The sequence below is a fragment of the Galeopterus variegatus genome, unplaced genomic scaffold (assembly GCF_000696425.1).
Source record: "Galeopterus variegatus unplaced genomic scaffold, G_variegatus-3.0.2 Scaffold89, whole genome shotgun sequence".
NCBI classification, from domain to species: domain Eukaryota; kingdom Metazoa; phylum Chordata; class Mammalia; order Dermoptera; family Cynocephalidae; genus Galeopterus; species Galeopterus variegatus.
The window spans coordinates 1115287-1131625 of NW_007726200.1; the positions used below are offsets into that span (position 1 = coordinate 1115287).

Sequence of the window (16339 nt, forward strand, 5' to 3'; positions counted from 1 at the left end):
TTTTCCTAGTTCATCAGGGATGGGTGTTGGATTTTCTCAAATGCTTTTCTGCATCTATTAATATGATCATTTCATTTTTCTTTTTTAGCATGTTGATGTGATGGATTACATTAATTGATTTTCAAAGCCTAAATCAATCTTGCATACCTGGGATAAATACTACTTAGTAGAGGTGTATATTTATTTTTATACATTGTTGGATTCAATTTTCTAATATTTTGTTGAGGAATTTTGCATCTATGTTCATGAGAAATACTGGTTTGTAGTTTTGTGACATCTTTGTCTGATTATTATGGTATTAAGGTAATGTTAACCTCATAGAATGATTTAGGAAGTATTTCCTCTGCATTTATCTTTTGGAAGAGATTGCTACTTTAAATATCTTGTGTAATTCACCAGTGAACCCATCTGGGCCTGGTTCTTTCTGTTTTGAAAGTTCATTAATTATTGATTCAATTTCCTTTACAGATGTAGACATATTCAGATTGTCTATTTTTCCTTCTGTGAGATTTGGTAGATTGTGTTAGCTAGGCTAGAGAAATCTATTTTATTGATCTCTTCAATGAAACCAGCTTTTGGTTTTGTTGATTTTCTTTATTGACTTCCTGTTTTCAATTTCATTGATTTCTTCTCTAATTTATATTATTTCTCTTTTTCTGCTTACTTTTGATTTAATTTGTTCTTTTTTACCTACTTTTTAAAGATGGAAGCTTATATGATTGATTTTACATCGTTTCTAATGTATGCATTCAATAATATAAATTTTCCTCTAAGCACTGCTTTTGCTGCATCTCACAAATTTTGATAAATCGTATTTTCATGTTTATTTAGTTCAAAATATTTTAAAATTCTTTTTGACCTATGTGTTATTTTAAAGTGTGTTGTTTATTTGCCAAGTATTTTTGGATTTTCCATCTGTCTTTCTGTTATTGATTTCTAGTTTAATTCTATTGTGGTCTGAAAGTATACATTGTATAACTCTGTTCTTTTAAATTTATTAAGTTGTGTTTTATGGCCCAGAATATGGTTTGTCTTGGTGAATATTCAATGTGAGCTTGAGAAAAATGTGTACTTTGACTTTGTTGGCTGAAGTAGTCTATGGATGTCAATTATATCCAGTTGATTTTTGGTCCTGTTGAGTTTACTATGTCCTTACTAATTTTCTCTCTTCTGGATCTGTTCATCTTTAATAGAAGGTGTTGAAGTCTCCAACTATAATAGTGGAGTTTTCTATTTCTTCATACAGTTCTATCAGTTTTTTGCCTCATATGTTCTGATGCTTTTTTCTCAGGCACATATTCATTAAGGATTGGTATGTCTTTTGGAGAATTAATCCTTTTATCCTAGCATAATGCCCTTTTATTCTTGATATCCTTGCTTTGTAGTCTGTTCTATCTGAAAGTAATATAGCTACTCCAGTTTTCTTTTGACCAGTGTTAATATGGTATAAATTTCTCCATCCCTTTACTTTTAATCTATATATGACTTTAAATTTAAAGTGGATTTTTTGTAGACAACATATGGTTGAGTCTTGTTTTTGATCCGCTCTGACAATCTCTGTCTTTTAATTGAGGTATTTAGACTATTGATGTTTTAAGTGATTATTGATATACTTAGATTAATATCTAGCATATTCGTTACTGTTTTCTGTTTGTGTCCCTTGTTCTTTGCTCCTATTTTTATTTTCTACTCTTTTTCTTCTCACTGTGGTTTTAACTGAGCATTTTATATTATTCCATTATATCTCCTTTCTTGGCATAGCAATTCTACTTTTTGAACTTATTTTAGTGGTTGCCCTAGAAATTGCAGTATACATTTGCAACTATTTCACAACTCTTACTTTAAATATCTATTTTTCTTCTCAATATCAAATAGCTTTTTCTTAAAAGTTTTTGATTTTTTGTCTAAATTTTAATAGCCAGATCACCTTCCCCCAACTAGAATATCTGTTCCTTTTTCTGTCTATTTCTTTTTCCTCTCAAAATGCAGGCTGAAATTTTAATTTTATGATAAACCTGAACTTAATTAAAATTTCTCAGATGGTATACTGTATATGAGTATATCACATTACTAGACAGTCCTCTGAATAAATAGATATTTAATAGTACTTCAAGACCTATTCTTTTGGGTAAACTTAGCTACTTTCTCCATTTTTAGTCCCTTCAAAATACTGAAGTGCCAGAAATAATTCATAAGAATATTAGGGTTCAGATCACATCAGCACAAGCTCTTACATTTGTTAAACACATTTCCATTTTCTGTCCTGTAAAAATTGCTGTGAAGTAGCTGAATTATTCAGTAACTTACACTGGGCTTATGAAAAGCATATTCTCAAGACTATGTTTTATTAATAGTAAACAGAGATATGTGAACATATAAAAGCTTCAGTTATAATCATCTTGTGGATCTAAATTTCACTTGACTTGACATCTTGATTTCTGGAGACCACAGGAAATGAAAAGTGATTACAATGAGTTTTCATCTGTTGAAATATTAAAATGGTGAGTAGGACACTCTGAAAGGAATGTCCTGAGACTGTTCTATTCATGGTATAATGCAATTATAACTACAACCAAACTAAACACTGTTTAACTCTCCACATGATATTCTGACTTATCTTGATCCAAAATCCTCAAAGAGGAGGTACAAAATACTGACTTGGAATTAAGATATTTCTTAAAAGCTTATTTGTGGGAATTATTCTAGCTTTACTCAACAAATCATTGAGAAGCCTGGAAAAACAAATCCCGGAAAAGAATTATTATGTGTCAATTATATAAACAAGAAGACTTTGTTAGATACAAACCAATGAGATTCCTTGCTGTTGAAAAACGTGTCAGATGTACTGCTTTACCAGAAGTTCAGTGATGTAAGGAAAGCAGAGCAATAGCCAAAAACTTTAAAGCTAAACAAAAGATATACAAATTGCCTCTCAATCCAGTCTTATCCCAACATAAAAACTGGTTTCTCTAAAAATTTCAGTATTTGCTTCTGAAGGAAAGGGAATGTGATCATTTATCCTATTCATTAAACTGATGATATAGGGATTTAGACCTAAAGGCACTTTTCCCTAAAAATTCTTGACGTGACCTTACAGCAAATTATGCCCACCTATTGAACTTCCCTTTCTTCTCTACCCCCATACCTCACCTGTGCTGGGCATATTCAGGTTTCTTAAACAAAGCTTTACTGTTGTGTTTGAAAAATCATGACATATGGTGAATGTGTTTGTGCAACATGGGCTAATTCAGAAATGGAATTGTGCATATGAAATCCCACAAGATTTTAAAATTGAATTGATCTGGTAATTGATGAAAATTGACTAAATTTATGTATTTGTTAGGTCAACTAAATACATATGTTCATTCATCTGCTCATCCACCCGTCTGACTATCCTGACTATCCCTCACCCATCCTTCCATCTAACTATCCCTCAGTCAGTCCAAACAAGTGTTTATTGAGCACTTTGTGTAAGCCAACCACTAACTTAGGTATAGAGAATTCAATGGAAAACATGATAGACTACCCAGCCCTTGTTGAACTTATATTCTTGGGTGAACACAAGCAATAATTAAGAAAAATAAATCAAATAAATACCAATTATGATTAGTACTATGAAGAAACTCAACAGGGTATTGTGCATAACATGTTGTGGATCTAGTAGTCTCAGTTGTCTCAGGAGAACCCACATTTGTTAAAGTCCCACAGTAGAGCTCTTCAATGTATAAGAAGAGAATCATGTCATTATTGTTTACCAACTTATCCCAAAGGCCTAGTTTATTACCAGGTTCCCAATAAGAGTTCAATAAGTTATTATTGTTATGGCTTTTTATATACTCTAAAACATTTATTATAGTCCATGCACTGGTTCTGGTATATTTTTTAAATTGCTGATTTACAGTGAATTGGAAATTTTTTTATTGGTTTTGAATATTCATGAATACAAAGCTGATTGTCCTCCCTTGTGCCCTAGATGTGAAGGCCAGATCCATACTGGCAGCATGCCCATTACCACAAATTGCAATTGTACCTCATGTCACCCACTCGATTATCCCCAACCTCACTCCCCCTCTCCCTTTCCCCCACTCCACTTTGTATCCCTCTGCAAGTCCAACACGCCATTGTGGTCTTTCTTTACTTCCTTCTTTCTCTCTTAGCTCCCACTTATGAGTGAGTACAAGTGGTATTTATCCCTCTGTACTTTGCTTATTTCACTCACCATAAGTTTCTCCAAGCTCATCCACGTTGCTGCAAATGGGAGAACTTCATTCTTTTTTATGGCAGAGGAGTATTCCATGGTGTATATATACCACAGTTTCCTTATCCAATCATCCATTGATGGACATTTAGGTTGGTTCCATATCTTGGCTATTGTAAACAGAGCTGCGATGAACATGGATGTGCAGGTATCCCTTCGACATGATGATTTCCATTCCACTGGGTATATGCCCAGAAGTGGGATTGCTGGATCATATGGAAGACCTAATCAGTAGTTGTTTAAGAAACCTCCATACTGTTTTCCATAGTGGTTGTACTAAATTACAGTCCCACCAACAGTGTAGGAGTGTTCCCTTCTCTCCACACCCTCGCTAGCATTTATTATTCACCATCTTTTTGATTATAACAAGTCTAACTGGAGTGAAGTGGTATCTCAATGCTTTTGCTTAGTGCAAAATGGAAATTTTTGTCATTAGTAAAGGTCAGTGATAAATGAAGCCATCTTCAGGGGTCCAATTCCTTATGGCCAGTTTCTGTATTCTGTTCTAGAGCTGCTCTTCCCCATGTCAATATTGGTCAGAATTAGGAGTGTGCAAAAAGGTTTGAATAAATAACTAAAAATCTTCCTCTGGTGATGAAAAAACAATTCTAATGGTTTCTATTGAAGTACAATGCTGAATTACATTTATGTTATGGTATCTGTATGTCATAGGAGTAATTCCATCACTTTTACCTTATAGGTGGGCCTCTTGGGACGAACTGGATCGGGGAAGAGTACTTTGTTATCAGCTTTTTTGAGATTGCTGAACACTGAAGGTGAAATACAGATCGATGGTGTGTCTTGGGATTCAATAACTTTCCAACAGTGGAGAAAAGCCTTTGGAGTGATACCACAGGTGAGCAAAAAGACTTAGCCAGGAAAAAAAGCAACTAAATTATATTTTTGCTTTTGTACTCAAGAAATTCACATTATGCTGCAGAATAAATTTGTTATACATTGCAATAGTGCAATCCAGTTTTTTAATAGGGAGAAAAAAAATGTTTATACAAAGTTTCTAATTCTCTGTGATGCACAGTAATGAAAATGCTCATAGTTTCGATAGAGTTTTCCAGAAGACACAATCTGCAGCAGGAGATTGGGGTTTTTGTTTTCACCAACTTTTCCCCCCACCCTGCTTCATTGGTCTGAGCTCCAAGTTAGCAATCACAGCAGGTTGAGAAATGCTTTGTAAGACATAAAAGATGCTCCTGAAATAACAAACACTTGAAGTCATGAGGTAGTGGAATTGAAAATAGAAAATGTAATGATTGTTATTTGTTCTTTGGATTGGATGAACCATATCAGATTAATCTGTACCTTTTTTTTTTTTTTTAAATGTCACTCTTTGGTTTGGGTCACAAAGGATCTTTAGCCTCACTGGCTTAGTGTCATTCTCTTTGTGTTATTGTGCAAGAGAACTTCTTGTATATGAGAGAAATAGCAATGGTTCCAGATTTAAATGGTCTGAATGGAAACCAAGAAATATTTTTACCAGGACCAAATCTGAAAGGCATTTGCTGTATTTCTACTGGTATTTGCTCTTGTCTTCATGGGTATATTCACTCTTTTAATGACCACTTTCCTCCCTTTGTACTAATGGGCACTGAATCCATTCCACTACCATGGTTCTTTCTAACACTTCTCTATGTTTAACACAAAATTAAAATGCCAGGAACATCTCCAGGTAGACTGACTACAATCTAGCCCAAGAAAAAAGCTTCTATTTCTTGACAAATTACGTTTGTGGAACACTTGCTCCTTTCTACTAATGAGGCACTAAATATAGTAACTGCTAGACTGATGCTTCTAATTTGTTTAGACTTCACCATGTTGCCAGAAGCTTAATCCTGTTTGGAGTTTTAAAAACAGTATTGTTTCTTCAGAAATAAAAAAGAGATTGTCAGATGGGGTAAAGATAAAGGGAGACTAGAAATACAAGTATCCTGGGTGATAGCATTAGGCAAAATAAAAATGTCGAAGAACATGGAACAGAATCTGGTTGTCAGAGAAGTGTTACTCAGTTTAACCTAAGTCTTCTGGTCCCATTATTAACTAACAAAAATGAAGCTTTTTGTTTTTGTTGTTTTTGTTCACACAAATCTGCCAATTAGAATAAACCAAGCTCTAAAAAATAATTTCGACTTCACTGGAATCCTTTAGTTTATCTGCCATAGAGAGGTAGAGAGGTTTTTGTTTTATTGTGTGCTTCATTTAGGAACCTAAATATGCAAGATCTAGAGGAAAATTGAGTGGACCAGAGTTATGAAAATTCTTTATTTTGCCTTTCTGCCGAAGTGAATCTTCCAAATTTGTCTTCATTCCATTTTCCCTCTTGTATGGCTTCAAGCTTTATATAAACTAAGCAAGAAATATTCCAGAGATTCCTTAAAAAAATGCATGAGGATGCTGACTTAGGTGCTTCTCATGTATGTGTTTATGACCCTGGTTTCTGGGACTGTTTCTAAATATCACAAAGATGTCTGTAGACAGAATGTACTATTTCTTCTACAGAAACAATTATTGAACATTATGTGAATAATGCCCAAGAAAGAAGGAGGGCAAACTTCTCATATATTTTTATGTCTAAACCTTTTATTTTTCTAACTTTTCTTTGAAAGTTCAAATTATGTAATTTTTTCTTTCCTGGAGTTTGATCTTTAAAAAGAAAAAAAGGAGAAAGAAGGAATTAAAAATTCAAGGAGAGCTAGTTTTGTTTGTTTTTCCATCTTTTTCTTCTTTCCATCTCCTGGAACTTGCAAGGGCATGGTTCCAAATATCTCTGACATTGAGACATCAGGGATCTCTGAGTCAATTGGTCACTTGTTTTCAGACATGTGAAACAGGAACTTTAAATAAGAAACTTCCCCTCTCTATCATAGCAGTCCAAAGACATCAGCTGTGGAATCACAAGATGCCTTTAGTTTTGGCAAGTCCTTGCAGTTTTTCATGTTCTTCCCTCTTGTCTCTATTAAACAATCTTGGAGAATGCTGGAAGACAAGCTATTGTGTACATTTCAAGGTGGAGCTTCTTAATTTGTTCTACTTTACCATGAGGCTTATAATCAGAGCCCCATTGGCTTAGGCAATTTTTTTTTTTTTTTTTTGTCTTTTTCGTGACCAGTAAGGGGATCACAACCCTTGGCCCAGTGTACTCCGCACCGCGCTCAGCCAGTGAGCACACCGGCCATTCCTATATAGGATCCGAACCCGCGGCGGGAGCGTCACTGTGCTACCAGTGCCGCACTCTCCCGAGTGCACCACGGGGTTGGCCCGGCTTAGGCAATTTGAACACCAAGACTTAAGATTGTTCATTAGCCTTTAAACAAATTAAGGACTTAATTCATAAAAAACAAAAAAATAAATTTTAAATGTGTTTTTAAAACTTCAGTTACAAGTTTGAAATTCTGCAAGGTATTTTGAGACAATAATTAGTCCTATTCTTGCAGTGGGACTTTATGATCCCCAAATAATTCATGCCCACACACTATTCCCACCATGTTTTGAGTTGAGGCATGTTTTGCTCTGGGGGATATCTGATGGGGCCAAAACATGTATCTGTAGATCTGAACAATGAAATTGGTGATATAGTAGTTCTCAGTTTAATAATAATTAACAATTTAATAATTAATTATTAAATTCCTCCTATATGCTTAAAATTACAGTTGACCCCTAAACTATGAAGGTTTGAACTACACAGTTCTGCTTATACGCAGTTTTTTTCAATAAGTCTACAGTACAGTACTATAAATGTATTTTCTCTCCCATATGATTTTCTTAATAACATTTTCTTTTCTCTAGCTTATTGTAAGAATACAGTATATAATACATGTAATATACAAAACATGTGTTTGACTTTATGTTATTAATAAGACTAACAGTAGGCGATTGGTAGTTAAGTTTTTGGGGAGTCAAATATATACACACGGGTTGGCCACTTTGTTCACTTGAGAGAGGGTGGTGTTGATAACACCAAGGTCAAGGGTTTGCATCCCCATACTGGACAGCCGCCAAAAAAAAAAAGAAAGAAAAGTTATGTAGATTTTTGACTGCACTGAGGTTGGTGCCCCTAACCCTCACATTATTCAAAGATCAACCATATAAGTACTATAGGTATTGTAGTTATATAAAAGGTATAGATAGCATTTGTCCTTGATCTGTCACAGTGAGGTCCCAATCCAACCTATGAGATTCTAATGAGAAGCCCAAAATTACACTCATTGTCATAAGTCAGAGATCAAAGAAAGAAAAATATAACCAAAATGATAAGTTAAATATAGGTCACTAAATATAGTCATGGATTAAGGCACGAGCTGGTGAGGGAGTACTGTGGGTAATTATGACAGGAAGTTGGGCCCCCAAGACCTGTTGTGGCTACTTCCATTACATTGATGTATACTTCTTTTTTTCCCTACTCTCACTGCTGTGCTTTTCTCCTTGTCTTTTTTTTAAATATGCTTTTTGCTTTAAACTTTATTATTATTATTTTGTGTGTGTGTGGCTGGCTGGTATTGGAATTTGAACCTTTGACCTTGGTGTTACAACACCGCACTCTAACCAGTTGAGCTGACTGGCCAGCCTTTTCTCCTTGTCTTTTTCCTTGCATCCCTCCATTATATGTTGCACACAAACTTTTTACAGAAGCATTTGGATTTTATGAATTTTGGATTTTTTTACTCTAACTCTGAAACTCCTCTCCACATTCCAGCCCCAAATGGGATCTAGAACCTTGTTTATAAATCACTCATGGAACTTCTGATATGTCTTGTATTAGAATTACCTATATATTTGTTTAGTTTTCACTTAGTGCTGTAAACAATCTTCAGACAGTCTAGTTAAGGAAGCAAGACTTAAATAGAAAATCCTCAGCAATTGAAGCTGACCAGCAAAAAAGAATGTAATAGAAATGCTAAGGAAAACATAACTTTTTTTCTCACTACTTTTTCTCTCTCTTATAGAGGGCATAACACAGTAACTTGCATGATAGGAATTAAATATACACTGTTTTGTGCCTACTCACTAAATGCTGGATCTCTTTTTACAGGGGATTACAGTTCAACTAGTATCTAGGTTTTAATCTGTGTAATCTCAGGCAAATTATTTAATTTCTCTGTGTTTCAGTCTCCTTGTCTGTAAAATATATATAATGGTAGTAACTTACTTCACTGCATTTTTGTGAGGATTGAGTGAATTAATACATGTAACGTACTTAGACTCCTTACTGGCACATAGTAATTACAATACACCATGTGGTGGTGGAGGTTATTATTCTTTACAGTTCTTTGAGGATTGGGGATCATGTCTCCTTCATCTTTGTATTGTATTGGAGATATATATTATAGGAATGAACAAATGGGTATGAACAGTTTCACAAGGACAATGATAATTAAGGTGGGCCATAAAGGGTCATGCAGTTTGTAGGTTTTAGGTTTGGGGTCATGGTGTTGTGAAGAGGGTATTCCAAGATACTAGGCAGGAAGATTATGAACAAGTGTAAAGATGGGAACTAGAATAAAGTTGAGGGGCAAAGGGTCAGGGAGGCTGCATGTTAGGGAGTATTAGGAGAAAGAAAGACTTGACAAGTACCAACATGCTCCAGTGAGGAATGGTTGACTCTTCTTGAGTGAGGAAGGGGCTGCTGAAAGGGTGGTAAAGGATTGTGCTGCTGCTGGCAACATGTGGAGGGTAGACTTCGGGTGTGTGGAATGAGAAGCAGGAAGTGGGCTACGGAAATCTCCACCTGTGATCTGATAAGAGTCTGGACTAAAATGAGGAGGTCAGTGAGGATGGAGTGCTGAATTCAAGGGAGAAGAGCGGAATAACTGGAGTGGACATATGTACAACACAAGTTTCCTATTTCTGAGCCAAAAAGTTTGAATTTTTTGATAATTTGATCAGACCAGGAAAGTATTTTCCTTTATGCCCTCTGTGAAAAAGTGTTTACTAAAAAGGTGTTGTATAAAAAGGTTGTGAAGCATTACATAATGCTACAGAGAATAAAAATTTGAATATCCTACATGCAGTCATTTACATGCAAATATATGACATACGTATTAGCATTATAAAATATTCTAAATTTTTCATAAACCTTAAATAATTTTGACTGGGAAATATTTTATTCATCTTTTTTTTGTAAATGCAAGTAAATGGATTTTTAAAATATTTATTATGAATATTCATGAGATACAAAGCTGATTGTCCCACCTCCTGCCCATGATGTGGGGGCCAGATTCATACTGGGGACATACCCATTAAGAGAAATTACTTTTGTACCCTTTGTCCCCTTCCAATTATCCCCCAACCTCCTTCCCCATCCCCCTCTCCCCTCAACTCCAATTTGTTTCCCTAGGAACGTTCCCTTCCTCTGGTGGATCATGGGACTACTGTGGTCTTTTTTCCTGCCTTCTTTCTTAGCTCCCACATATGAGTGAGCACATGAGGTATTTATCCCTCTGTGCTTTGCTTGTTTCACTCAAGTTTCTCCAGGTTCATCCGTGTTGTTGCAAATGGGAGTATTTCATTCTTTTTTATGGCAGACAAGTATTCCATAGTGTATATATACACCACAGTTTCCTTATCCAATCATCTATTAATGGACATTTAGGTTGTTTCCATATCTTGGCTATTGTAAACAGAGCTGCAGTAAACATGGGAGTGCAGGTATCTCTTTGACATGATGATTTCAATTTCTCTGGCTATATACCCAGAAGAGGGATTGCTGGATCATATGGAAGATCTATCTGTAGTTGTTTGAGAAACCTTCAAATTGTTTTCCAAAATGGTTGTACTAATTTACATTCCCACCAGCAGTGCAGTAGTGTTCCCATCTCTCCACACCCTTGCTAGCATTTGTTATTCACCGTCTTTTTGATCATAGCCAGTCTAACTGGAGTGAGGTGGTATCTCAGTGTGGTTTTAATTTGCATTTCCCTGATGACTAGTGATGTTGAACATTTTTTCATGTATCTGTTGGCCATTTGTATGTCTTCCTTTGAAAAATGTCTATTCATCACCTTTGCCCATTTTTTAATTGGGTCATTTATTTTTTTTACTGTATAATTGCTTGAGTTCTATGTATATTCTGGATATTAGTCTCATGTTGGATGCATAGTTGGCAAAAATTTTCTCCCACTCTGTAGTTTGTCTTTCACTCTGTTGATTATTTCTTTTGCTGTGCAGGAACTTTTTAGTTTGATATGGTCCCATTTGTTTGTTTGTTTGTTTGTTTATTTATTTATTTATTTATTTATTTATTTATTTATTTATTTATTTATTTATTTATTTATTTATTTATTTATTTATTTATTTATTTATTTATTTATTTATTTATTTATTTATTTATTTATTTATTTATTTATTTATTTATTTATTTATTTATTTATTTATTTATTTATTTATTTATTTATTTATTTATTTATTTATTTATTTATTTATTTATTTATTTATTTATTTATTTATTTATTTATTTATTTATTTATTTATTTATTTATTTATTTATTTATTTATTTATTTATTTATTTATTTATTTATTTATTTATTTATTTATTTATTTATTTATTTATTTATTTATTTATTTATTTATTTATTTATTTATTTATTTATTTATTTATTTATTTATTTATTTATTTATTTATTTATTTATTTATTTATTTTGCTGCTTGTGCTTTCAGACTCATGTTCATAAAGCCTGTGCCCTGACCTAACTGCTGAAGTATTTCACCTATATTTTCCCTTAGTAATTTTATTGTTTCTGGTCTTATACCTAGGTCTTTAATCCATTTTGAGTTGATTTTAGTGTATGATGAGAGGTGAATATCTAGTTTCATTCTTCTACATATGGATATCCAGTTTTCCCAGCACCACTTGTTGAAGAGGCAATCGTTTCCCCAATGTAGATTTTTGTTGCCTGTGTCTAATATCAAATAGCTATAAGCCTGCGGTGTGATTTCTGGGTACTCTATTCTACTCCACTGGTCTGAATGTCTATTTTTATACCAGTACCATGCTGTTTTGGTTACAACAGCTTTGTAGTATAGTTTGAAGTCTGGCAGAGTTATGCCTCCGACTTTGTTTTTTTGCTCAAGATTGCTTTGGCTATTTGGGGTCTTTTGTTTTTTCCATATGAAAGGTAAGATTGTTTTTTCCATTTCTGTGAAGAATGTCATTGGTATTTTGATGAGGATTGCACTGAATCTATAGATCACTTTGGGTAGTATAGACATTTTCACAATGTTAATTCTTCCAATCCAAGAGCATGGAATATCTTTTCGTCTTTTTGTGTCTTCTTTAATTTTTTTCAGAAGTGGTTAGTAATTCTCATTGTAGAGGTCTTTCACCTCTTTGGTTAAATTGATCCCTAGGTGTCGAATTTTTTTGGTGACAATTGTAAAGAGGCTTACTTTCTTTATTTCTCTTTCTGTTAATTCATTATTTGAGTATATAAATGCTACTGATTTTTAGGCATTTATTTTCTATCCTGCAACATTACTGAAGTTATTAACCAGCTCTAGGAGTTTTTTGATAGAGTCTTTAGATTTTTCTATATATAGTATCATGTTATCTACAAATAGAGAAAGTTTGACTTCATCTTCTCCAATCTGGATTCCCTGTATTTCTTTCTCTTGCCTGATTTCTCTAGCTAGTACCTCCAGTACTATGTTGAATAGAAGTTGTGAGAGTGGACATCCTTGTCTTGTTCCTGTTCTTAAGGGGAAGGCCTTCAGTTTTTCCCCATTTGGAGTAATACTGGTGGTGGGCTTGTCATAAATGGCTTTTATTGTGTTAAGATATTTTCCTTCTACACCTAATTTGTTGAGAGTCTTTATCATAAAGGAATGTTGAATTTTGTCATATGCTTTTTCAGCATCTATTGAGATAATCATATGGTCATTGTCCTTAAGCTTGTTGATGTGATGTATCACATATATTGGCTTTTGTATCTTGAACCATCCTTGCGTCCCTGGGATGAATCCCACTTGATCATAGTGTATAATTTTTTAAACATGTTGCTGTATTCTAATTGCTAATATTTTGTTAAGGATTTTAGCATCTACGTTCATCAAGGATATTAGCCTGCAATTTTCTTTTTTTGTTGTGTCTTTATCTGGTTTTGGTCTCAGAATTATGTTGGCCTCATAGAATGAGTTTGGGAGAGAAGCGTCTGTTTCAATTGTTTGGAACAGTTTCATGAGAATTGGTATTAACTCCTCTTTAAAAGTTTAATAGAATTCAGCTGAAAAGTCATCTGGACCCGGACTTTTTTTTGTTGGAAGATTGCTTCAATCTCCTTGCTTGTTATTGGTCTGTTCAGGTTTTCTGTCTCTTCTTGGTTCAGTCTTGGTAATTTGTTTGTTTCTAGAAACTTATCCATATCTTCCCAATTTTTTTTTTTTTTTGTGACCGGTAAGGGGATCGTAACCCTTGGCTCCCTTGGCTTGGTGTCGCCCGCACTGCGCTCAGCCAGTGAGTGCGCCAGCCATCTCTATATAGGATATGAACTGGTGGCCTCGGCGCCCAGCACCACTGCGCTCCCAGCGCCGCACTCACCCGAGTGAGCCACGGGATCGGCCACCGATTTTCAAATTTGTTGTCATACAGTTGTTTATAATAGTCTCTAATGATACTTTGTATTTCAGAGGTGTCAGTTGTAATGTGTCTCTTTTCATTTCTGTTTTTTGTTATTTGGGTCTTCTCTCTCCTTTTTTTTTTTTTAAATCTAGCTAATGGTGCGCCGCTTGGGAGTGCAGCGGCGCTCCCGCCGAGGGTTCGGATCCCACATACAGACCGGTTCCCGCTCATTGGCTAAGCGAGGTGCGGGCGCAGCACCGAGGTTTGCGATCCCGTTGCCGGTCCCGGTCCGGTATGGGCGCGACACTGAGGGTTGCGATCCATTGCCAGACACGAAAAAAGACAAAAAGGAAAAAAAAAATCTAGCTAATGGTGTGTCTATTTTGTTTATCTTCTTGAAAAATCGGCTTTTAGTTTTGTTGATCTTTTCTATTTTTGGGGGGGGTCTCTATTTCATTTAGTTCTGCTCTGATCTTAATGATTTCTTTCCATCTACTAACTTTAGCTTTGGATTGTTGTTGGTTTTCAAGTGCTTTGAGGCATAGCATTAGATTGTTTATTTGGAGTCTTTCCATTTTTTTGATATATGCATTTACTGCAATAAATTTGTCTCTTAGTACTGCTTTTGCAGTATCCCATAAGTTTTGGTATGATGTGTCTTTATTTTCATAGCTTCTAGTGATTTTTTGATTTCCTGTTTAATTTTTTCTTGGACCCATATGTCGAAGCCTATTATTCAGGAACCTATTATTTATTTTCCATGTATTTGTATAGCTTCCAGCAATTTTCTTATTGTTTATCTCCAGTTTTAGTCCACTGTGGTCTGAAAAGATTGTTGGAATGATTTCAATTTTTAAAAATTTGCTGAGACTAGATTCGAGACCTAATATGTGGTCTATCCTGGAGAATGTACCATGAGCTGACGAGAAGAAAGTGTATTCTTTAGCTGTTGGGTGAAATGTTCTGTATATATCTGCCAAGTCCAGTTGGTGTAGTGTGTAGATTAGATCCTATGTCTCTTTGTTGACTTGTTGCCTGGAAGTCCTGTCCCATACTGAGAGAGGGGTGTTCAGATCCTCTCAGTACTAGGTCCTATTACCTTCTTTAGGTCTAAGAGTGTTTGTTTGATATATTTGGGTGCTCCATTATTGGGTGCATACATGTTTATAATTGTTATGTCTTTTAGCTCAAGAGGTCCCTTCATCATTATATAATGGCCTTTTTTGTCTTTTTAAATGTTTTTTTGGTTTAAAGTCTATTTTGTCCCATACAAGAATAGTTACTCTTGCTTGTTTTGGGGTTCCTTTTGCATGGTATATCTTTTTCCATCCCTTCACTTTTAGTCTGTGAGTGTCTTTACAGGTGAGGTGAGTCTCTTGAAGACAGCATATACTTGGGTCTATCTTTTTAATCCAGTCAGTTAATCTGTGTCTTTTGAATGGGGAGTTTAGTCCATTCACATTTAGAGTAGTTATTGAGAAGTGTTGTTTAATTCCTGTCATTTAATTGCTACTTGTTTAGGTGGTTTAAATATCTTTCGATCATTATTTCCCCTTTTATTTCTCTTCTTAAAAGTTCAGAATTCAAGGTGGAATAATTTAGTTTCTTTCTCTTTCTTGCTGGCATTTTTGTTTTAACTGTGGGTTTTGCTCTTTCTTGTGCATTTGTGATAGTGGTCACCATTATTCAGATTCCAGATGAATGAGTCCCTTGAGAATTTCTTGCAGGGCAGGTCATGTGGCAATGAACCCCCACAATTTTTTTTTTTTTTTTTTTTGTCCTTTTTGAGACCGGCCGTGCTGCGCTCAGCCAGTGAGAGCTGTGAGCGCACCGGTCATCCCTATATAGGATCCGAACCTGCGGCGGGAGCGCTGCTGCGCTCCCAGCGCCGCACTCTCCCGAGTGCGCCACGGGCTCGGACCTCTCCCTCATTTCTGAAGGAAAGAATTGGTAAAGAATTGATTTAGAAGTCTGCTGTTAGTTTGACAGGGGTTCCCCTATAAGTGGCCTGATGCATTTCTCTTTCTGCTTGTAAAATTCTCTCTTTGTCTTTGAACTTTGTGAATTTAACTATAATATGTCTTGCAGAGGATCTTTTTGGGTTGAATCTGTTTGGGGACCTTTGAGCTTCCTGTATCTCTCCCTACACCTGGGAAGTTTTCTGTTACTATTTCCTTGAGTAGGTTTTCGATACCTTTTCCCTTCTTCTGCCCTTCAGGAATACCCACAATTTGGATGTTAGACTGCTTGAGGTTATCTGCTATCTCTCTTAGGCTTTCCTCATTATTTTTAATGCTTTTTTCCTTTTTTTTTTTCTCTGCCTGAGTTATTTCAAAAAGACCATCTTCAGGCTCTGAAATTCTTTCTTCTACTTGCTCTACCCTGCAGCTCAAGCTCTCAGTCATGGTTTTTATTTCGTTGAGTGAGTCTTTCATTTCCAGATGTTCTGCTACACTCTTTTTTATGGTATTAATCTCTTTGTAGATTTCCTTCTTCATATTCTGGATGTTTTTTCTT

At 35.1% G+C, this 16339-nt stretch overlaps 1 protein-coding gene across 1 annotated transcript in view; it reads left to right on the forward strand.

Annotated features, from left to right (window-relative positions):
- Positions 1-16339, forward strand: part of CFTR (cystic fibrosis transmembrane conductance regulator (ATP-binding cassette sub-family C, member 7)) — a 189001-nt gene that overhangs the window by 155080 nt on the left and 17582 nt on the right. Inside the window, exon 24 of the mRNA XM_008581074.1 lies at positions 4959-5114. Within this exon, the coding sequence (XP_008579296.1) occupies positions 4959-5114 (156 nt within the window). The remainder of the gene's footprint in view (positions 1-4958; positions 5115-16339) is intronic.